Genomic DNA, 25,732 nt, shown 5'->3' on the forward strand with positions numbered 1-25,732 from the left:
TGCAGAGGCTGAGGAACTAGTGAACATTATTAATTTCTCATCTATAGATAATTGTCCCTAGTCCAACAGCAAAGGTCTGGATTTTTTACTGAGATGGCATGTCATCTGCACAGGATCTTATAAAGCAAATGACACCAAATCACTCTGGTTTCTTTAGTTACATGTGCACGAGACACTAAGTAAGAGAGAAACAGATACTCAAGCCCTATGTCCAACATACGATCAGTTATTGATGAGACTCTTTTTTTCTTCAAAAATAAATTTATTTTTTTTCACATTTTATTTAAATTTTATTTTTTATATTCCCTATACAATTACAACCCCCTTATTTTGACCCCAAGCCCTCCTTTCCCCACCCTCACCCCCCATAGAGTGTCTCTGGTTCATAGTTTTTTGTTGATTTTGATATTTTCTTTCCTATAGTTATTCTTTTTCCTGGTCCCTTATTTAAGTTTTCTAGATTCCTGCTATGAGTGAGACCATCCGGTATTTTTCTTTTTCTTTCTGGCTTATTTCGCTGAGCATGATCCCTTCCAGCGCCATCCATGTTGCTGCAAATTGCATGTGTTTATCTTTTTTGAATGCTGAGTAATATTCCATGGTGAGTATGTACCACATCTTCTTGATCCAGTCATCTATTTTTGGGCATTTGGGTTGTTTCCAAAGCTTATCTATTGCAAATAGTGGGATGAGACTTTTCTTAAATTTAACACCAAATTTTGTTTTCTTGTCTGCTTTGAGTTGCCAAGACTTGAAATCCATTTGAAATTCAAAATCATAATCCATGTATTTAATGAACACTCTTAAAAGGATCTTCAAAATCCCTGTATTGCTCTTTCATACTAAAGACTCAAAACCATATATTACTAGGCATTTCACCTTCTGTTTTCTTTGTAGATCAAGCTTTTTCATGTTATATTTCTTTTGTCATGTGCTTACTTTTCCATCCTTATCTTAACTTTTCATTTCTCAGCTCCCCTTCCTATATACCACTACCCCGATGAAACTTTCCTGTGGCTTTTGTGATGCAATAACACCCAAGTTCTGACTCCTGTTTCTCAGTTTATAATACTATTTCTTAGTTTCCTTTCGAGAGCTACGTCTGCTCTAGCCTACCTCTAACATGAGAGTGGCTCCATCCTTTACTAACTAGTTTCTTTCTCTCTCTCTCTTTCTCTCCATCTTCTCACTTTTCCCTTCTCACTGGTTCTCCATCTTTTCCCCTTCATTATATACTCTTCCCCCTCTCCCTTCCTCTTTCCCCAGCAACACACAAGTTCATTCATTCCTACACTTGAAAGATAATCCTTCCATCTTCCATAAACTTACCAGATTCTTGAATGCTAGTTTCCTATTCTTTGGTTATCATCTTAATATTCCCACTGAAGTATCTCAGAGACACTGGAAGTAAACATATCCCAAACAGACATCTTGATTTTCCTTCCTACCTAATTTGGTTCCTTCCCCAATTCTCCCCCTGTCAGGAAATGAAACTGTCACCTAGTAATTTATTAGAGCCAGAAACCTAGAAATTATCCCTCTTCCTTTTCTACCAACATTAATAAAATTCATCAGCCCATCCTATTGAGTTTACCTAAAACACATTTTTTTTAAAGATTTTTTTTTTTATAAAATAGCTGGGGTACAGGCCAGAGGCGCAGGAGGTTGAGAGGATTCACCAGAAACAGAGCGGAGAGCAGAACAGGCAGACAGACCAAAAGCACTGCTGAGGGGACAGGAGAGGTCTGCCGCGCCGTGTGCGTATCTCCCTGGCCGACTAGGAATCGAACCCGGGTTGTAGACAGCTTCACAGCACTGTGCTCAACCTGCTGTGCCACCGTGGAGGCCCTAAAACACATTTTTTTGAAATCCCCTTCTCTTTTCTCCAGGTATGGTGCAAGCCACCACCATTTTTTAAGACTTTTTTTAACAGAGCCTCTACTCTTCCATTCATATTTATCCTTCCCCTGTCTTTCACCTCCTTAACTATCCCAGGAAGAAAATGCAGTACTTTAGGCAGATTAACAGGTTTCCCACAGTAGTGAGGTTTTTCTAAGGACATCAGGCCATGAAAGAGCTAAGAACTTTCCCAGAGTCACATAGAAAAGTGGCAGACTTGATATTTGAAACCGGGTTCTGTCTTTGTGAAAAAAACCTCTCTCACTCTCTCCCACATCTGCTGCTGTGTTTTGTTTTTCTCTCCTTTTAAATTTTTTTCCTCTTCTTAATTTACTTTCTTTTTTTTGAATTATTTTTTGGTCCAATAAGATTTTTTTTGAGGTAACATTGGTTGACAATATTGTTTGTATTTTGAAAGTATAGGATCCCTCTCCACCCCAGCACTCCCTCCACCAAAGTACCCATGGTCTTCCACCATAGTCCACTATTTATTTTGTGAAGAATGAAAGTATTGGAGCCCTCTGGAGAATAGCTGTGGCTAATATGCTTTAGTTTAAGTTACATTATTCACAAGGATTGGAAAAGCTAGCAGACACTCCAAAACTCTATCAAAAGGAAATTGCCTAATTCTTTCTTTGAAACCAGAATAGACAGACATATCCAAATATCAAGTATATCCAGATTGGAAATCTTTTACCAGATTGGGGATTTTTTTTAATTACTTACAGAGCAGAGTATAATAATATTAAGAACCTTATTTTATGAGTTTTACTGTATATAAACAGACGGCTTTGGATAGTTTTCAAATCCCTCCTTATTCTGAGAACATTTATCATCCTAAATCTTATCCTTTACATTCTTTGACATAATACTCCAGGAATTATTATCTCAGGAATACGCTGAGACTCCCTCTTTTCATTCTCATGCTTTTCTACCTGAAAGGGGTGTTTTTCTACCTGAAAGGGGTGTTTACTTAATTTCTACTTCTTTTCTCGTAGCCAATTGTAGTTCTATCTAATCCACGATGCTTACTCAGTTTCTAAGAATTGCGTGAATTGTTTATTTCATGTGTCTCTTCAACAATTAGTAAATACTGACTTACAGTAATAATAAGGCAACAATAAGGGGTAATCTTTATTGATTGATAATAATATACTAGCGAATATAGCATTTTCACAACCCTTAATTTAGAAGTTGTTCAATGATTTGTTTCTTCCTTGTGACTTTGACCTAGCAATATGGGCACCCTTGCCTTGCTTTGCCCACAAAGATATCAGGCCTCAGAAAGGTTAAGTAACTTCCCCCTGGCCACGCAAATAAGACCACACACGTGCTGATGACATTTGCAGTCGTCTTTGCATTCCATCACTTTACTTCTCTGGCAACTGTTGTGGCTCTTCCCTGGACATTCTATAGGCAGCATCTATTACCATAGGAATTTCAAAACATTGAAATATAATTCTTTGTTTACATACTAGCATTGTCAGATTCTTTAGTCCAGGAGTAGAAAGCAATATGTTTTTGTCAATTCTGTCTCCTAGTTTTTGGCTTTCACTTTTGTTTACTTACTGACAATCTGCACTGCCATTTTCCTAGCTCAGAACATCCTCTTTCTTCACGGAAAAACTGCCACCACCCCCTTAACTGGCCTCCTGCTGCCAGTCCTATCCCATGAATCCTCCAAACTATAATATGGAAAAGCTCATTGTAACTCTCAAAACAATTCTTAATTCCTTAGCATTGAACATGAAGCTTACTGTGAAGGGGTCTGGCCCTAGCTGACCTCGCTCACCATTCATTCCTTCCCCTTTCTTCTTCGTCACCTTCTTCATCCACTGAATTCTGTTCTCCAAGCATGCCGAAGAGCTTGCACTTCCCCAATTGTGCAACACTGCTACCAGTTCTGGGGCTTTTAACCTGGAATCTATGGGCCCCTTGCGGGGAGAGAGAGATGTCTGTGGATGGAATTTAGAACTTGAGTGGAAAAACTTACAGGTTTATTTCACTAACACTTTAATCTGAAATTGAGTGTTTGCTCCAAATATGTGTATTACCAGAAACAGGTAATCGATCACAGAAATCACAGATATTTGGTAGCTGTTGACTATACCACTGTGTATCATGTATGGTTATCATTACTGGGAAATTTATAGTAGTTGTTATTCACTACTAGGCCTTGTTATCTACTACATTACTAGGGCATCACATACAGTACTAATGTTACTGTGGAAACCGAGTGGTACCCCAGGACTCCCCACTGCACGCTCAGAGTGGGTTAGGCCATCCACCACAAAAAGACAAAGCATACTTTTACATGCAAGAACTTTTAATAGGATTAGTGTGCACAGAAAGAGGAGAGGAGGGGAAGGGAGGGGAGGGGAGGGGAAGGGAGGGGAGAGAAGAAAGAATAATAGTGTCCCAATGAAACACCTAAAGTCACCTTGCAGGTAAATGCCTAAACGGCTTGACCTCAGGAGGGCAGCTGAGACCCAAAAGCTTGCCACAGGTCTAAGGCACCTTCTGGTGGGGAACCATAGAACAGGAGTAAAAGGGGCCAGTCAAGTCTGAGATGAAAGGAGCAAAATCAAAGTACAAATCAAGGTAACCGCCGCTGTTGTCAGCCTCCCAGGTGTCTTCACCCATGTCTCCTCCAAATGTCTCCCTGTGTCTCCTTCAATGCTCCCCAAGTCCTGCTATAGGTCCAAAGCTGAGAATCAAGTGTGACTTCTTCACATGTCTCTCTACCTCCCAGGCCTCCTCCAAGCCTTCTCTAAGACTCTTCTCCCAGCCTTTGTCAACCTCTCTTCCCCACTCAGCTCCATTCCTCATTAGGTGGGGAAGGGAACATGGGCCCTCCCCTTTCTGTGGAGATACACTCCATAATACTAAGAGTATGGAGTACTCTTATACAGTACTTAAAATCTTAAAAATGTTGCTAAGGGAACTTATGCATTTTATTGTGTTCATTAAAAACTTGTTCTAGGAAGGGTTGGCCTGAGGCTCCACCAGACTGTCAGAAAGATTCAAGGCTTAAAAAAGTCTAGGGCTCCTGTACTCACTCTCCTTCCTTAGTACGTTCTTGGACTTCCCACATTTGACCTGGCCAACAACCCCTCATCCCTTTAAAGGAGTGTCCTTGAAAGTCCTGTTTCCTGATCCTCAAAGACTGGGAGCTCTCCTACCTGTGTCTTCAGCAGTGAAATCTCCATATGGCACTGACTTCAGTGTGGTAAGATTACCTTCCACACATTTGACTCTAGCACAGACACAAACTCTTTGAAGCCAGCCCAGTGACTTTATCCTTATTTATCCCTATTATATCCACAATGCCCAACACATTGTGAGTGCTCAGTTGTCCTCTCAGTTGTCAACTGATAGTTACTGATTTTCACTCTATTTTATTACTGTGACCCATCTGACCCATAAATGCATACCAGTCTTTACTGAGAGTCTACAGGTCCCAGGGACTGGAAATAGAGCAGAAAATAGTACAGACAGAAATCCCTTCCTTATGTGGTTATATTCTCAAGAAGTGAGCTAGTCAATAAATAATTTTAAACATAAAAATCCCAGTCATAGTGGATAAATACTGGGCAATTTCAGTTACGTGAAGCACCTAGAGTAGTCAAACTCATAGAGACAAGAAGCAGAATAGTAGGCCCCAGGGATTGGGAGGGAGACGAAATCGAGGACATACTGAGGTACTATTCAATAGGAATGGTTACACTTTGGGAGGATGAAAATAGTTCTGGAGATGGATGGATGATGGTGGTTGCACAGCATTATGAATGGACTGAATTGTATGGTTAAAGTGGAAAACTTTGTGTTATGTATATTTCCTCACACAAAAGGTAAACCAGGGAAATGTGCTGAAGAAAAATGAAGATGGGAAGTAAGGGTACGAGAAGCTGAGTGGTAGGAGTTTAAAGTGGACCTCACTGCTACCGGATTTCTTACCTATTTTTGCTCAGGACCTGAACTACCAGCACAACCTTATGTTTAGAAGAAGATCCAGAAAACCTAAATCTTTCCTCTGATTGTCAGTGGGTACAGAAGTAGAGTTTAATACCATGCTGCTAAGTTTCTGAGAACCAGATGCCTTTCCATCCCCCCACATCTCCTGGAGAGAGCATGCAGTCAGTGAGTGCAATCCTCAAGAGGATTATTGGCATTTCAAAGTGTTAACTCAACGTATCATTTATCTTTCCTTGTCCACATTTTGGTTTGACATAAGCACTTCTCCGCCCGTGCGTCATCAAAGAATTATGAGACCATTTGAGGAAGCGAGGATGACTAGCTTTTGAAAATCAGATAATTATATCTGATTTATGTCTCCAATGTCGTCATAAATCACCTTAATATCCATGCTTCCTTCAGTTTGATTTTTATACTATTTATTTTTCTTAAATCATAAAAGATAATCAATGTGGATACCAAGTCTAATTGTAATCCTTTAGTAAGTGGTCTGACTTCTGTCCTTTTTGACATTTTAAAGCAAGTTTTTATTAAAGTAAACATTATCAGAATTTGAGGTTTAAAGGTTTCGCATCAAAGCTTATCTACACAGTATCAGAAAAACTGGTTTAAGGTTGAAATGTCTATCCAATCGAGGCCGCTTTGGCTTTTCAATGTCAATTGAGTCCAGCTGAAATTTTTTTAATGTTAGTTTGACTAAGAAATGCAGATCCTCTAACATTCATATGTGACTCAAATTTAAAGGTCCCACCATTTAGAGACATTAGGACCAGCAAATCCTCATGAAATTGCATAGAAGTTTCAACCTTACATTTTCTTATATGAAGCTTAACATTCCTTTGTAATGTCATCTTAGTTGGAACTATTTAATAAAAGTTTCAAAATTTACGAATCTTAATGAAACATTATTTAGATCCTAAAGACTAAATTGCCAAAGCTTAATTCTTCAAAAGTTAAAAATGTTCTCTCCTTCTTCTCACCTTCTTCTGAGACACTCAGACAAAAAACAAAAACAAATGGCAACAACAACAACAAAAAACACGAGGCGTTCAGCTGTGAACATAGCCTGGAAATCAGAGAGTTATCTAACTATGAAGGTGATATGATGGGGAGACTAAGCTGCTGCGACCGTGGGGCTGCCATTCAATTTCCCTCGTTTGGTTTATATTTATTTAGTTTGTTTTTACTGTGAAGTATGTATATTTGTATTAATTTATCTATCTATTTTCATTGATCTACCATTGGCTTACAATCCTACATGGGCTCAGAAGACAGCTTCACCCCTGGATGACTATACACCCATCATGCTCACCACCAAAGGTCTCGCTACCACCCACCACCATCCTGGTGACCCCACTATGCCCTCTTCCCCCAGGGTTGGCTGATTTTTTTTTTTCACCAAATGGGATCCCTTTGATATTTTGGGCATTTTGAAGATGTATTGTTAACTTTCCTAGAAAATGGAATATTTAAGTAACTGCTAAATCAGAATACCTTGACTGAATACCTAATGAACTTCAGTTTTAAAGTCAGTTATATTTAGTGTCAAAATATTTTTAAAGCTATTTCTTTCATTGTTCAAATGCATTTTGGATCCTTTTCATCTTCTCCCCCATTTTTTCCTTATCTGCTTAATTTAATGTTTATAAAATTATTCTTTGTCTAACATGCAACCCATTCCTGGGATTTGCTTTTATAACAAAATGTATTTGTGTAGAGCACTGAACTCCTTAAAGTTTAATTAAAGGAAAGTAATTTAACTTACCCAAGTCTTACTTTCCTCATCTATAAAGTGGCAAAATTTCTTTCACCTGTCTGAGTGCATGATTTCTGCAAACTGAGTTATGCTCTGACTGTAATTTGTAATAAATGCATGTAACCCCCACCCCAACTTCTATGCCACATGACCCAATTAGTTCTCAAATGAACTCCTTCAAAATTCTCCTAACAAGGTTCTGCACTGCCTGTCTCTCCTTCCTCCAAACCATTCCACATAAAGATTTACTATGCAAGCGATGGGTGTGGAACTGGCTTGCTCATGGTGCTCATTCAGAAGGTTTCTCTGTTTCCAAAACAAGAGCTTCTATTGCAGCATACTGAAGGAGCAACAGGACAATAGTGTTTTGGAGTTTCTTGCCACATCTATGGAAGAAATCTGAAGTTAAGTTTGAATAAGATTGACATTAAAGACTTTGTAGTTACTATGTGTATTTTAACTGATGTTGATGATTATGAATGATGGTTTACAAGTGATGGGGGAAAATGTGGTTTCCTGTTAATGGACATTTTCTAGTGTTAACTTGTTCTTCTTTAAGGATGAGACATAGACCAAGTAAAATTATTGCCAGGATAATAAACAACCCAGAGGGGGGGGAAATCTACTAGAATACCAAGACGTGGTTTTTTTGTTTGTTTGTTTCTTTGGTTGTTTTTTTATGGTAAAAAAAAATTATATTTAGAATTAGCCAGCTGGACTCAGTTTAGATGATCCCAATTTTGTTGGCAACACCCAACATCAACAGAAGCCAGTCATACATGTACCTTATTTCTTCCATCATTTCTGATCAGGGAATTGACCTTGGCTATGTCAATGTCATAGAGCTTCTTTCATAGTTTCTTTGATCTGGTGTTTTTTGGCTTTGACATTCACCTTGAACACAAGTGTGTTGTTGTCTGTCCTCTTCATGACTGACTTGGTCAAAAGGAACTTGGGGTTGGCTTAGTGGTCAAGCTTGTTTCTCATGGGGCACTCTTCCAAGGATATTTGGGTTGCTTTTGAAGTCACAGTGTCTTGGGTCCCTGGAATGTGACCTGTGGATCTTCTTTTTCTTGTGACTGTGGACACCTTTCAGCATTGTTTTCTTGGCCTTCAAACCTTTTTCTTTGGCATCAGCTTTGGGAAGGAGACCAGAGTTCTTGGTTCTAATCCTGCATCTGGATGGAAGGAGGGAAGTAAGAAACTAATATTAATTAAGTAAATAAATATTAACTTCACACATTATATTTGGTCTTTGCAAGAGCCATGTTCCTTAAATGATATTTCCATTTGGCAAATAAGTATGTTGAGGCTCAGAGTTTAGTACATGAGTAAGCTTCCAGCAAGTGTTTCAGCCAGAAATCAAATCCCAGCTTGCTAAATTGCAACAATCATGTTCTCTTCACTATAACCAAGGTGTGCCTGTTTTAACTTGAACAAATATTTAACTTAATTAGCCTTCATTTTCTCCCACTATAAGAATGGTCCAATGGATCCCTTGGGTCCTGTTAACCTCTGACTTTCTAGGCTGGGTCAGATATTCTCTCTTACAGATTAGTTTTCAGTCGATTTGATCTAAAGACATCCCAAGAGACTGCCTGTCTGAATGCATCTTCCTTACCATTGTATCCATGAGAGAAAATCCTGGGCCATGAAGCTTGGAGAGAATTCCATACCTTCTGACTTCCTACCCACATCAAGAGATGGCTTTATGCAGTGGTGCAAAAAGGGATGTCAAGACCAAACACTAAAGGAGCAGTGCCCTCCAGCATGAATATTCTGTCACTTAGCATGAATTGTGTTACTTCCCTTCTGGTGATCGCTGGATGAGACAGAGCAGGGCAGAGAGGTGCTTTCAACCCTGTTTATCCCTATCAACACCCCATATAATCCACACTGCTAGTACCCACCATTGGTTTCCTGTACACATGGCCTTAGCCCTCTTCCAGGATGGATCTCCTAAAGTGGACTACAGGGCACTATTGTGGGCAGGTTCAGGGTCAGAGCTTGGGTCCCGACTTGGGGTAGAAGCAGATGACGTGGCTGGGTACTGTAACAGACATCTACATGGCATTCCAGGACAAATCTGAAGCTCGCAGTTTTTTCCAGGGCCAAGCTACATGACCCAGTTCAAGTTGCTGAAATAAGGCTATTAAAATCTCCAAGTCATTGAGAGGAATGCAAGACATCCATGAAAACTGACTGACGAAACTGAAGTGATTATTTTATCACCATTGTAAGATAAGCATTATCTTGTATAAAATTCTGAAATAAGTTCTGAAAACCTTGGTTCATTAGTAAATTAATGTCAATTGAACTTTGAATTACAAAAGAATTAACTTATTTTCCAGTCAAGAACTAAATTTTTTTCACAACATGACAACTCTGGAAATTAAGTGTTTGTTAAAAATTTTTTTTCAGTTCCAGGAAAGTAGAAGAGAGATCTATGGAGATTTTAAGAGTGGGAAAATAATGAAAAATATATCCAGGTCTAAGGTTTATTACTTTTCATCAGATCAATACCAAATAATACCTTTCACTTTTAGAAATTCATTTTAAAAATATTTCTGCCTACAACCTACGAAATGAATATAATTGTATATAATTTAATGAAATAAAAGCAGGCAGATTATGTTGATTAGTACCAGAACACATGTAAAATCCTTCAAGGTAACTAGACATAGGCACATAACAGACATAATTTCCACCTAAGAACTAATGATGAGAGTTAAAGGATGAGTCGTTGCAAATGAGGGAATCCATTATACTCACCTCCAGTGGCAAGGGATTATTATTATATTGTAATTATATTTTATGTTGGCTCCATATTTCATCCAAAGTTGCTGAAGAGTAGAAAAAAGTAATTACAGCAAGAAGTCCCATGAAGGCTACATAGGAGAAGGTAACACTCTGGGAGCAAACCTCCACAGGTAAGCGCTTGTGTGTTGGCCCAGAGTTGAGTGCACAAGGAACACTGTAAAAATATATTTCACAAGCATACTTGATTGATTTCTAAGCCACCTCCAAGCTTTGAAGTTATTCTCATAAGATTCACTCACTAGTTTTCAGAGATGCACACAGTTGCTTTAGGCATTGCAACAACCTAACACCTTTTCTGTATTTCAAAGGTAGTCTTTTTTAAAATTCAGTTATCTATTTTATGTTTATCTAGGATGGAATTTGCTTTTCTGACTTAAATCTCACAGAAAAATTTGTGGAAACTTTGCATCACTAAAGTCATTTGGCTGAGAGAAGCTGCCTAGTTTAGTAAGAAAAACACTGGCTGCAAGTTTGTAAACTTGCAAACCTCATCCAAGACCTGCCCTGTGGTAGAATGGTTGGGTGACTTCAGAAAAGCATCAGCTTTATCTTTTACAAAAAAAAAAAAAAGAGAACCATATGAGCAGGTTTACTCAGTGAATGAACATGCATCTAGGAGCTCTGGGATGAATACAACAGTCCACAAATTAGAAGTCATGTTTATATGAACCACAGCGAGGCTCGTAGAATTTGAAACAGCTTTCAAAGAACTACAAAAAAGGGGCTCATTTAATGCCTAGAATCAAAATATACATTATTTTGGCACTTCATGGAGTGAATGATTAGTTAGATTTCCACTTTGATGTGCCCCTGAAAGGCAGCTGGTTTCTTTAAAATAATTTTTGGTGTATGGGAAGCTCAAATGTACCTTAGCTGTTTAAATACTGGAAAACTGTTGCCGTGGCCTTCTTAAGTTTTTCATCTTTATCTTTCTTGTTTGATCTCTGTGTCAGAGTTCTCTAGAAAAACAGCATATGTGGAGATAGATAGATATATAATATGAAGAGGGTATTTCAATGAATTGACTCATAGGTTGTGGGAATAGCAAATCTGAAATGCATAGAGCATGCAGGAAGTTTGATACTGTAATCATGAGTCAGAATTTCTTCTCAGAGAAACCCTATTCTTGTTCTTAAGATCTTTCAACTGATTAGAAAATGTCCATCCAAATTATCAAAAATTAACTTTTAGTTAAAAGCAATTAATTGTAGCTATTTATCACATATATTACATCCCTTCATAGCAATATAACGCCTAGATGGAATGATAGTTTAGCCAAGTTGAGACCTATAACTGACCAGCACAATTTCCTTACCCATTCTACCTGCTCTTGTCTGAGTGTTCCCTAGTTTGTCAAGATGTCTATTAAAACCAGAAGAACAAATTGAAAACCAGTACTCCAGACTTGATTTTATCAGGCAGCGATCAGTTTATCACCTCCCTTTTTCTAGCCTTAGTGTTTCTACTGATACAACCTAATTCAAATATTCCAGAGATGGATGAGATTATTCCCTTAAAACTTAGAATTAACTAAAATCCTTGAGATATTTTCTACTTGGACTGCTTTTAAGATAGTTTCTCTCATTCTACAATTAGGGGTTAAACAATTAGTTGACCTGTCATAGCTTAGCTGTAAAAACACTCAAGTACCTAGTTAAACTTAATTAGTATGTTAGTGATTTTCATAGTACAAATTATATTGGGGTTATAGAATGTTAGAATTGAACAAGATCATAAAGATCTTGACTTCCCTTTACCCATACTTGCCAAGTGTCTGAACTTTCTCTGAATTAACTCTCATGACTTCCTGCCTCTTCTGGTAGCCTGTTTCATCTTTGGAAAACTAATTGTGAATAAACAGAAAATTAATTACCCTTACATATGTATATTCATTTTACCTATTTACAGAGGGCACACATGCCTTCCTCTTAACCACTATCTTCTTGTCTTCTAACCTTCAACACTTCTTAGATATGATCATTACCTCTTAATGAATGGGAAAAAAAAAAACACTCAAAGTTTAAGTTAGTTACTCCAAATCATGCATCTGATAAGTGGTAAAAACAATGCTGAAATCACAAATTTTAATACTACTAATATATAGAGAAAAATACCAAAATGGACAAAAGTTAAAACTATGAGTGTGTAGGTCAATGAAGAAGTTGGATAACGACCTTTGCATATGTGATTAGGGTCTAGATTTGAGGAAGCTGGAGCAGAAAATGAGGCTAAAAGATTAGGTCTATTTCATTCAGATCCCACAGAGTGACAGGTCCAGTATTAACATCTAGCACAACAAATATTTGAGTTTGGTCCACTCAAGTCACTACTTAGGGTAACAAGTGACCCAAAGTTGTCCAAAGTGAAATCTTTATCCATAAAGAATATACACTCTACTAAGGGACACAAATTAAGAAGATAATTTCCTCATAAAGCATCTATCCATTCTTTTACCGGTCTATTAATTCAATAAATATTAGGAATGTCTATGTGCCTTCAAAACAGTTATGAGTAAGACAAAGGTAACAAAATGGTAAAAGGAAGTTTATTCTACAGGGTAGAGACATGCTTTTCTACAGAGAAAAACCATTTGAAAGATGAATGCTTCTGGAATAAACTTCATCCAAGAAAGGAAAATGATTAAGAGTAACATTGAGGATTCATAATAAAATGAACCAACTCCTCCTACCACCCCAAATTCTCATGCTGGTATTCTGTGTTTCTAGAGAAAATGACTAAGTAGGCAGCAGCTATGACTAGATCAATAGTTTTTCAAGTTAATAAGAGAAAATATTATAGCCTAATATAATCAGAGAGACAAAAACTATTACCTATGGATGGAAAGCTGAGAAGCACAAGGAGATTAAATTGTAAGTGAATCACTGGCCACTCCCCAGTCAAATAAATGTCAAAATCATATAATTGTTGTGGAAATCTTTGGACCAAACACATGAAAGATATTTAGCACCATCTGAAGTCTTGTACAACCTTCAGAAAAAAGGAGAAGCTACAGTGATGGCAAAGAAATTAGTTTTACAACCTGAACCCTCAGGGGATTTCTATTTCATATATGTGTTATGAGTTATTTTCTTCTCGCTCTTCTAGCATGACATTATGCCAAAAAAAAAAAAAAAAGCTTTTATATTTCCTGTAATCTCTGGAGGAGACTATGCCTCATGGTAATGGTCCATGAAAATAAATTCTAGCTGGAATCTTCAACGAGTGCATAATCACAGCGCAACATGACGAATTCACATAGACGCCTGAAGTAAAATGGAAGTTCAAGGAGAAGGACATTCATGAGGCTGTAATGAGCTTTGTAAAGATGTTTTTAGAGCCAAGTTTTCAAGTCTGGGTAAAATTTGACCAAGCAATACTGAGATGAAGTGAGTACTCAAAGAAACCCCTATTCAGGACCCATGAGCAACCAAGGGTCACAAAGAGTAGGATTTGTCATGAATAGATTAAATAACCTATTTTGGCTGGTGTAAGGTACAAAGATAAGTAAGCAATGGGAACAGCACCATAAATTGTGCTAGAACCAGAGCATGGAGAGAATCTAAGTAAAATGCTAAATAAAGTGACTTGATCCTTATTCTGTACACACTGAAATGTTATTGAAAGTACTAAGCAAGGAAGAAGTATAATCAAACCACACTTTGGGAAACAGCAAAATGTAGGGTGGATTGGAAGGAGGCAAAGGAAGGAAGGGAATGAATAGGAAGGTTGTGGTGATGGTACTCAATCACCACTTGCCCTGTGACTCAGGTTTCTAAAGAATGTTCCTGATGCAACTGAGAAGAGAAACTGTAGCACTCAGCACACTGCCTGCTAAGCATAGTCCTTTATTCTATCCACATTATTTCTTTAGTATTCAGTTCACTAGAGCCAGGCCTGAAGTTTAAATCTCTTGTTTTCACTAATAATCTAGATTTTTGTATTTTGTTTGTTTGTTTGTTTTGGTGGATTTATTAGCCAAGGTATCCACAAAAAATCTGTTCCAGAAAATTTAGAAAATGCTTCCCTATTTTTTTAGATTAGTTTCCTTTATATTCAGTACATTTGCACTGTATTTGTCTATGAAATATAAGTGCTTATTTTATTTAACCCTGGACATGGACAAACTTCTTTACATCCTTTATTAAGCTGGCACGGGGTAGAGTGTGTGGGAACAGCTGGATGAGGAAAGATGAATCTTGGTCATCATCAATTTAGGATATAAACAAAGAATACACGATTTAGAACTGGAAGAGCAATTTGAGTAGAAGCAATTTGACAGCATATGTAGCCATGTGCAATCTATGTCATGCAGTCTACTCCGTCATTTCAACAAAAAAGCTTCAATTCCATCTCCTTTTTCCCTAAATCTGTACTGATGTTCAGTTGGTCCTGAATGATTACCTTTTTTTTATGTGTTTTTTAAAGATTTATTTATTTATTTATTTATATAAGAACCAGGTACAGGCCAGATGCACAGGAGGGTGAGAGGATTCACCAGACACAGAGTGGGGAACAGAACAGGCAGACTGACGAAATACACTGCTGAGGGGAGCAGTAAGAGAGAAGAGGTCTGCCGCGCCATGTGGGACCCTCGCCGGCTGGCCGGGATCGAACCCACACTGCAGAGGCTGTGGACAGCTTCACAGCACAGCGCTCAACCACCTGAGCCACCAGGAGAGGCCCCTGAATGATTTCTATAACATTAATACATTATCACTGTCCAGAATCCTCTGAATACCCCCTGCCCCCATTCAACCAGCTATTCCTGCCTGTCCAAAGAACTGCTCAGACACTCTCTGCAATCCAGCAAGCTAAGAGTGAAACTTGGCTTTCAGAAACCTAATGGACCCTGCCTGGGTCCAACAGTCAACATCTGTGCTCTGTGGTTTGGGAAATATTTCAAATTATTACACCTGCCTAAAGCAACTTTCCTTTCCAGTGTAACTTCGTTCCTTGCATCTAACCCCACCGTGGTCCACATTTACCATGAATACTTTTTCTGAAATCTGGGTGTGAAGTGTTTCTGCCTCTCACTTTTACTTTTAACTGGACTGTTACTTCAGGCTTTTCCACAGGACAACAGATGGGAGGCTGGTATTTCTTTATGGTACTTCCATAGAGCTTGCAATTTAGAAAGGACTCTTAACCTCCCAGCTTCAGTATGAAAACTGATCTCAGAGGAGTCTGGTTGTCTCTGTCTGGGTCACATGACAATCTTTGGACCACTCTCCTTAGCCAGAGACATTGGATTTTGCAATTTTCTTTGCCTGAATCATATTCCTGCCCTATTCAGGTATCCCTTGACAAGTCCCCAAATCACAGTATTTGAGATGAGTAGTTCCTAAATGAGAAATTGAAGTTGGAGGTGGGAGTGGGTATGCTTTTCCCATTAAAAGAAGCAAAGGGTGCCAAGATGAGAAAGACAATGAATGTACCCAGCTCTAAGTTTCTATGCAAAATTGAAGGTTTATATTTTTCCTTACAAGAGTGTGGTCTTGTGTAATCATCTGATGATTACAAATTTGTATATAAACTCAGTACCTGACTTAAGTGTTGATTTTGTAATAAAAGATTACACAGGTGATGACCACACATTTCTATGAACCATCTTTTCATGAAAATGTTATATATGAAGCTCTCTCCAAACAGATGAAGGATTTATTATTTCCTTTGGGGCATTCATGAGCATCGTATTAATGTGGGCATCAGATGCATATTTCTGGATTATGGACTGCATTTCCATTTCTTTTTTCCTTGAGCAAGTCAGCTCGTGCTACTCAGTATTGATATCAGTATTGATATCCATTGTCAGGTGACACCACTTCTGGGGGGGTGATATAACCGCGGATGATGCTGCCAGGTCTGTTTTTGATTCTGACCTTTCAATTTGAATATTTTGGTTTGCATATCACAACAATGTGTGGGTCCAAAAAATGCTTTTTTTTTTCCTTCTCCACTTACATAGACTTATATTAAAAGTCACTTCCCTCTGTTTCAATTATCCTGAGGTCAATATGTTTTCCAATTTAATTTCTAGAAGGTCTTTGAACACCTGCAATTCCTTCTCAGTCCCATCTCTACATTTCCAGAACCCCACACAATTCCTAGACCTGGTAGATATTTAGTAAATATTTATTTATTAGCTTTGACTTCTTGTTTTCAGGCAATAACCATACCATACCAGTTTCCTTATAAAACATGAAATAAAAAAATAGAATATCAAAACCAAAACCTTTACCAACATAGTACAGACATTATTTGGAGGAAAACTGGTTTTGCATAAAGTTGAAACTGTACTGTGCAGCTTCTTTTATAAGGGGACTCAGTGAAGGAACAGCGACATCAAGGAGTAGTAATAAGGCTCCACTTGGGTGTTAATCATCTTCCCTTTCATTTAGCACTTTCAATTAATTAAGTAATGTACACAGTTTGAAGAGACACTTTCATTCAGTCCTTATCATTGCAATTTAAAAGGATTTTCTAACGACTACCCTTAAGACCATAAGATTATATCAAAAACCTAGTGGGTTTTTTTTTTTTTTTTTCAGTTTATCTAATGGAGGAAATAGAAAGTTATGGAAGAATGTGATTGATCATTTGTTCATTCAACAAACCTGTGCTGAGTGTCACATTGTAGAAGAATGGGGGATCTAAATCATATTAACAGAACACCTTTGAATAAATAGCCTTGAATCTGTGACATGTCTTGAGGAACTGCAAGGATTACCAGCCTTTCATTTTACAGATAAGGTCAGTGAAGTTCAACTGAGTTAACTGATTTACTGTAGGTAGTTGCAAAGCTAAAACTAGAATCCAATTCTCTTAATCCATCTCATTATTCAGCCTGTAGAAAATTACTTTTATATCTTAAATCTTTTTGTTGTTATTCAGTCAATTATTTGGAAATCCAAATCTCTTGTAAACTGACTGCTTACCTCAAAATAACATAAAAGCAATATTATGCTCACAGTTTCATAACCTTTTATGTAAAAGGTTAACTCTTCCTTTAACCATCAAAAAAAATCCATGAATTTATAATATACTAAAATTATTATAAAATTTAACAGCTATATAAATAATAAACTTTTGACAGTATGTAAGATTTGGGGGTGGGGGAGAATGGAAGAAGGGCAGGAGATAGTCTTTGAAGAACAATAATGTAGGGATCCCACTGGGATGCAGAAAGGCACTCTACCATGCATGGGAATAACCTCCTCCTCGGGCCACCTCCTGGTCTGCTCAGTTACCTACTCATCCTACCCACTCCGACCTCCAAGGTCTCCCTCATTTCATATTCCATTACAACCCTCCCTGACTTTCATCTGGGTCACACAGAGTTTAGGAAAAAAAAAAAAACTTAAAAAATCTTAAAAGTTACTGATAGTCTTCATTTTTAAAAAATTCTCCTGGGGCTATCCAGGCTTGGATAAAGCATGGCAAAGATGGGCTTTCTTGAGCCTAGTGCCATATTACTTGCATCATTTAGTCCTCACAAAACCCTGATCGGGTATTATCTTTACCTCATGAGTGCTGAAACTGAGCTCTGGAAAGGTTCAGTCAGTTGTCCAAAGGTGCTGCTAGACTTTTCAGACAGGTGGTATTCTAGGGCTCATAATTTTAACTGCTGGCTACATTATACTTTTACTGTGCTGTGATAAATGCAGGCTGTGAGTCAGTCTCTAACATACAAGGACCTCACGTAAGGGTCATTCAAACAATTACATTTCTTTGTATCCCCACCACCCAGCATGGTGTCAGATAGAGAGTTGCTGAACTTTTATTGAACACTTTAAATGCTGCATAGTTTGCTGCCAGGTAATAACAACAGTGTCCATTGGAAGTAGCAATGAGGTTTATTGATATCTTGGTTAAAACTTGTTTCCATAGAGTTAAACTCTTTTTGGCATGTTCTTCACCTTAGAAACATCTTTTTTTAAAGATTTATTTATTTTTATACAAGAGCTGGGGTACAGGCCAGAGGCGCGGGAGGGTGAGAGGATTCACCAGAGACAGAGCAGGGAGCAGAACAGGCAGACTGACTGAAATACACAGTTGAGGGGAGTAGCTAGTGAGACAGGAGAGGTCTGCCGCGCCATGTTGGATTCTCCCCGTCCGGCCGGGATCGAATCCACACTGCAGAGGCTGCGGACAGTTTCACAGTGCAGCGCTCAACCCACTGCGCTACCGGAGAGGCCCCAGACACAGTAAATATTAATGATCCATAAATATTGTCTGGTGAATAAATTTCAATGGTTTGGGCAGTGAGGAATTGGAGGTCTTTTTTTTTTTTTTTTAAATGAAACTTAACTAAGAAAAGAGTTGGGTTGTTATGTGAGAGGATGACTGGAAAAAGGAAGTTTGTGGGTGAAAAGAAGGTGTTATGTTTTTAACTGGTTTGCTAGTTTTTTAGAGATGATGCAAGAATATGTTGAATATGCTAAGTGTAGCCAAAGAGAAGAGAAGTTAAAGACCCTCAGGGTGGATGTGGGAGGGGTGGTTCTTGGAGGAGAAGGGGAAGTTTCCAAAGTGTTGTGGATAGGTGGGCAACATTTTCCTCCAGAGAACAGTCCAGAATGGCTATTTCTCTTGAGTCTTATTTTTCAATTGCAAAAGCAAGTAACACACTGTCCCTTAGCGATGTTACCTGAAATAATTATCTAATTTCTCCTTCTTTCTTTTTTCAAAATTTTCTAAGTGCATGAAATGTAAATTCAAACTAAAAGGATCAGTCCCATAACTTAAAGAACTGAGAAAAATTTACCTCCATTTCAAAAGAAAGAGAAAGTACTTTTCAAAAGAAAAGTTCAGAATTTCTGAACTTTTTCTATTAAAAATGTGGTGGGGGTAGATGCTATCATGGAGAGAGGGAAGAAGGGAATTTGGTACTTCTGGATCTGAAAGTATAGGGCTAGGGTGTTTGGTGTTTCATACTAATAACAACATGACGGATGGAAGGGAGAAGCTGGTGTCTGGATGAGGAGATGGAACTTGGGGTGCCCTCCTCTGTGAGCAGCAACATAGATAATAAAGCAAATAGAGATGTACCCTCTTTCTCTGCCAGCTTTTCCACCTAATTCTCCAGCCACCCCACCCACTCCCAGGCTAGTACTAGGGAAACACAAGGTTTGACCCTGAGGGTCTAGAATAGGATGCAAGTAACCTGATCAATGCTGAGAGAAAGGACAAGGAAATCCAAAGGGCATTAGCATGAAAGAACCTGGAATTCCAAAAGCCATTTAGTCTTTTTGAGTGCCTCTTCCAGATAGGTATTGTGTTAAGAGAAATAGTTACAGAGAGCATATTTATTGTCCTGATAGAGGTGGTAGCAAAGCATGTTAAAATCTGTAAATGAATGAGCAAGAAATCATCAAGCAATTCCTATTTTTTATTGCCTACTCTTTATAAGACTCCATGCTAGCCTCTGGGGAATTAAAAAAAAAAAAATGCCAGAGTAACTGTCCTCATCTTTTTGGTTCAGTTAGAAAGATGACATTGGCATCACAACAGTGAATTTAAAAGTCCCATGATATAAGCAATAAACTCTACAGGTGTTCAGAGAGCAGAAAGCTATGAGATGACTGGCATAGAGGGGGTGAAGAAGTCAGATGAATATCACTGACCTTGATTATGACACTGTTAACATTTTACCAGCGTTGCCATGAAGTAGTCCCAGGCACCAATGTAAGAATTTGTTTCCAGAAACCTTCCCCTGAAATCCACTAATGTCCTAAAGTGTCTTTGAGCAGTCTCTAGAAAAGGAGTAGCTATGGAGTTCCCTTGTAATAATCAATTGAATTACCCAAATAATTTCTCTAGGAAACTTGCTTGCCGATATCCAAATTGAAAGCTACTGTGGCATCATAGAAATAAAATTAATTTTCTCTATTAAAAAGATAACCTTTTGGAAATTACAAAAATTGTATCCAACATCAAATTCACTTGGATTTTAAGGAAAAGACAGCTCTCCACTCTCAAAAAAACAAAAAGAATGATGAGACGAGCTGGCACTGCTTTAGGAGTTCCCCAATAAGTACCTGAACACTACAATTTTTCTGCATCATTTGGTATCATTATCAGCTAGACCACTTTAAATTAAGAATAATAACTGTTTGCCATTACATAATAGGAAAAAAACCACAAGTGGAAAATCCCTAGAAACTGGCCAATCTCCTTAATCACATCTGGTGATTTTCTAGTCTGAAGGATTATTGCTTTTGGGTTTGCTTTTTTTTATTTCCCCAAGAAGAGGAATTAATAAAATGAGGGCACACTGGGTTTTGCAAGGAAACTGGATTACTATTTTGCATACAGACTGTTAAGCAAGAGTAACTATATGGTTGAAAGAAGGGCCTTTTCTTTCTCCAGCCGATGTCTTGAGAGGAGATTGTTTCTGAAAATGGAACAATTTGGAAAACAGGCTCCTGTAAACCCCAAGTGAGAGAATTTTTTATTTGTTCAGTTAAGGAGATGTCTCGCCCGGTCTATGTTGGTCTATGTTCGTTTACAATGCTCTCCACAAGCAGTTGTGTAGCTCTGAACAACACCGCGGCCCAGGTGGCCAAGCAGCCAGGGCCCGGGCTTGTATCCGGGCATTCATTTTTCTCACACACACAGCTGCTACAGCTTTTCCAGAGCCATTGTGACTGGTCTCTGAGGAGCTCCTGAAGCCGCTCACAGTCAGCTACTCCCTCCCGCAGAGCAATTCAGCGCCTGAAGGAACACAATAGGCCAGTTGTAGCTTGAACTCCCTCAAGGGCAAAGGGAGGGCTTCTATACACTCAGCAGTTTTGGAGGGCACCTTGCCTGGACTCAAAGGCCGGAAGGAGAGCCCGGTGCATTCACTCACGGCCCAGCACACTCTCAAGATCAAGTAAACATCATAAACCATGTCATTAATCGGGCCTATAAAAAAAAACCACTTGGGAGGCTACTATACCAGTGAAATAAGTAAAGAAATAGCGAAGAAGGGACATAGTGAAGCCAGTATGAGGAGATTAGGTATGCCAAAGGAGATTAGGTATTTTAAAACAAAGCATGCAATTATTGCCAGCAACTGTCCTGTTACAAAATGTTTAACTATATCTATTTGTATAAGTACACCTTCCTCCCTGATGCTTCTGGAGACAGAGTATTTCAAACTTTCACTTGCCACATCCTCTGCTGAAAGAGGGGGAATATCAAATTCCTGTGTTCATAAAGCTCAGAAAGGATTAATTTGAACTCAGGACTCTCTAATGAAATGCCAACCCCACCCACACCTTGACCCCCAGTGGAATGTGTTAAGTCACAAAGCACATACCCCTTCTTAGAAGACTTGAGTAAATCATCTTTCAATGTGTTTGAGCCCTTCAGCTTTCCCCTTACAGATTAAGTGCATTTGTTTATTTTATTGAATAATTTTTTTAAATAAAATTATTCCTTTCGCGGTAACTCAAAGAGGGCAAGTCTTTGGACGTCTAGCTTACTGACAACTATATTCTCAGTGTAATACATAATTGGTCTTGACTTATGAATAATAACTGCATGAATGAAAGTTAAAATATTGAAAGCCACTAGATTATATTTTTAAACTTTAGTAGCTCTCCAATCATTTCATTTCTACTTCATAGAATTCTACTTCAAAGCTATTCTACTTGATAGAATAACTTCAAAGTTTACATTGGGACCCCTGAAGATAGGGTATGTTTCACTAGACTTTGTGTGTTTGTGTTGGCGGACATTGTTTGTTTGTTTACTTGGGTTTTTGGTTTGTTTTGTTTTTAATTTGAATTTAAGTGTCCTTGAACAAGCACAAGACCCCAGTTTGCCACACTACCCACCATTCTCTATTTGTGTATCCTGGTCATGAGACTTTATACATTTCCTATTCCTGGCCCTGAAAGCATTGCATTTGCCAGTAGAAACTAGATCAATGTTTTGCTGAAACCAATAGATACAGATTTTACCACACAATAGTTTTCAGTGTGATTTTGGGCAAATTACTAAGGTCTTTGGGTCCCTTCCAACTCTGAAATTCTATAAAAACATCTATTGGTTGTGTTTGGACTTATGACAGACTTTGCTCAAGGTCATCTAAACTATTTCATAATTTTTAGCTGAATATCAAATGAAATGACAATTCCTTACATGATTCTTGATCCCTACGATTGTTAATAGTCAACAGATCATTTAACTTTATAGATCATTTATATACTTTGACATAAAATATAATCTCTGTAAACTTTTGTCCTTTGATAATAGCCGTTGGTTTTTCTATAACCTAAAGAAAGATTAGATTTAATCACATGGACATTTTTCCATTATAAATTTAATAATTGTAAGATGATATTGCATAAAATTTATTCTAAATATACTGGCTCATAAATACAAGATTTACATTTCACTATACCAAGATTCTCAATCAGTCAGGCCATGCAAATTCATTTGAAGATAAGTCTGTTCAAAAGTCTATTCATAGTAATCCCAAAGTTAAATCAACCTGGCAAAAGAGACATTGAAAGTAAGCCAGAATAAAAGATTGACCTTAAAATGCAAGGATGGAAAATAATCAGAAATGATTACCAAACTTCAAGTTCCAAATCCTCTGAATAAGAATAATAAAAAACATTTTCCATCTCTAGTGAAATTTAATACTTTTTAGATTGATCAAAAACACATTTGGTATGAACATTAGGAAGAGAGACTGTATTGTAGTCTCAAGCTTTTAGAGTTTCATTTAGATTTTCATTAATGAATCAAATAAACACTTTGAATATACCTACTAATGTTTATGGGGCCCTATAGCACAAGAAATACTGATGGAAATCTCCCAAATGTTCACATTAGGATAATAAACTAAAAAGATATTTTTAAAAGATTCTTATAAAGAAATTACTCTTTAAAAAAATTAAAAAGATATTGTAAAAGAGGAAAAAATAAAACACTCATATTCCTAACACTAAATACAACAGTTTCTATTTTGCCTGTTGCTTTCTTTTTTTCATCTATAGATAGTACATATATTTTTACATTTGTAATTACAGTGATTGAACAATTCTTCATTTGGCTTTTCTTCATGTAATTATATTCTGAACATTTTCCATATTGTCACAGACATTTCACAATATTTATTTTTAGTGATGGCATAATATTCCATCAAATTGCTTAAACATTCTTTTACTATTGCAATTTTACTTTATTCTTAGCATATTTTTTAAAAAAATTAATTGTAGCATTATTCATTAAAATTCAGTACTGTGATTTTATTTCTTAGTCCTTTTGGTATTATGCTAATTTCACTAATTGGTTAACTATAAAAGGGTCCTTAGGAGTTCTGATGAGCATGGAAAAGACATACAAAATCAAAATAAATTTTAAACATTCGATGACCATGAGTCCTACATCACTCCCACGCTTGTTAAATCTGCCTGCTTGTGAAGGAGTAGGCTCTGGATTCAATATGTCTGGATTCTGTCCTTGCTCGAAGCCAAAATTGTGTGTCAGGGACATTACTTCATCTTTCTTTGCCTATTTTCTCACCATCAAAATGGAATTAATCATAGTGCCCATCTTGTAAGGCTGTTCTAAGGATTAAACAAGATAACACATGTCAGATACTTAGGATACTGCCATTCTAATGTAAAGAGCTATATAAATATCACTTCTAATATAAAATATTAATATATATTAATATTTTCTAATATAAAATACAAAAATAGCTTTATATTTTTTCTGTACCTTACAGGAAAATCGTAATCAAGCAAGACGAATGGTGAATTTTAGAACTTTACAAACTTGATGTATTTCTCAGCAAGAAGCAACTTCTATTACAATTGAGTTTTTGTAATAGTGAAACATACTAATTCATTTAGCAACAATTAGATCCTAAATTATGGGGTTAGTATTTTCTCTAATTAGAATAACTAGCAATCCACATTAGACATTTGTGAACTAGCAATGTCTCAGGATAATCATTTAGTAGGAGTAAAAGTAAAATAGTCACCATCTACTGAACACTATGTACCAGGTAAAACACTTGAACACTGAAAAACAATGTAAAGTCTTCACAACAATCTGGGAAGAAATATTATTACCGCAGTCTTATCCATGGGGAGACAGACTCAGCAAGACAAAAACAGTCAAAAGTACCCAGTCCTGGAAAGTGAGTGGTCAGCATTTGGGTCATATTAAGACTTGAAAGATAGAGCAGTTATAAGACTAAATTCTCTTTTCATGATTTCCATCCACCAAATTTCCCACTGAAGATTACCTATTAAACGCCAAAAGAGGGGCCTCCCTGGTGGTGCAAGGAGTCATGCATCAGCACTATGAAGCAATCTGCAGGCACTGAAGGATGAGCTCGATCGCCGGCCAGGGAGCTAACCCACATGGCACAGTAGACTCTCTTGTCTCCCTGCTTCTTCCCTCAGCAGTTTATTTCAGTAGATCCACCTGTTCTGCTCCCTACTCTGTCTCTGGTGAATCCCCTCACAACCCACCCCCACTCTGGCCTACACCCCAGCTCTTTTATGCATAAATAAATCTTTAAAAAAAAATCAAAAGAGGTCAAATTGTTTTTTTTTCTCTTTTGCATCTTGTATATAGGTACGAAGATGGATCAAGAGCCCAATGGTCAGTGTGGACAAGCATCAGAGTCCCAGCCTGAAGTACGGGGGCCCCTCTGTGGCTCACATCCCCCCAGGGGAGCCCGACTTTCAGCCTTCCTTGTGTCAGCTGTGCCTGGGAGATCACACTTTCCAAAGAGGAGCTCTCCCTCAGGAGAAGGAGTCCTGTTCATGGGAAACTCAATCTGGGTGTGAAGTAAGTTCATTTTTGCTGTTGATCCAATCTTCTGAAAGACTGTGAGGCCCTGGCATATTTGCCTGTTTGTATTTGTGCCATAGTATGACAAAAGAAATAGCACTGAGTACCGTCAGAAGCACGGGAGGGTGAGAGAATTCACAGAGCCAGAGCGGGGAGCAGAGCAGGCAGAAGGACCGAAGCACACTGCTGAGAGGAGCAGCGGGTGGCAGGAGAGGTCTGCATGCCATGTGGGACCCTCCTCTGGTGGCCGGGGAGCAGCCAGGGATCGAACCGGTGCCACAGAGGCTGTGGGCAGCTTCGCAACCCAGCACTCAATTTTTTTTTAAAATAATAAATTTTATTTTTATATTCCCCATACAATTGCAACCCCCCCATTCTGACCCCAATCCCTCCCCTCCCAACCCCCAACCCCCAAAAAGTGTCTCTGGTTCATAGTTTTTTGTTGATTTTGATTTTCACTTTCTTATAGTTATTCATTTT

General features: G+C 37.9%; 1 protein-coding gene across 1 annotated transcript in view; it reads left to right on the forward strand.

Moving 5' to 3' along the window:
* Positions 1-25,732, forward strand: part of SGK1 (serum/glucocorticoid regulated kinase 1) — a gene marked incomplete at both ends in the record, with an annotated part of 110,957 nt that overhangs the window by 12,215 nt on the left and 73,010 nt on the right. The window contains one exon of the mRNA XM_084257213.1: positions 25,034-25,249. Coding sequence (XP_084113339.1) covers positions 25,034-25,249 — 216 coding nt within the window. The remainder of the gene's footprint in view (positions 1-25,033; positions 25,250-25,732) is intronic.

Source organism: Talpa europaea (genome assembly GCF_964194135.1).
Source record: "Talpa europaea genome assembly, chromosome: 2".
Classification (NCBI taxonomy): Eukaryota; Metazoa; Chordata; class Mammalia; order Eulipotyphla; family Talpidae; genus Talpa; species Talpa europaea.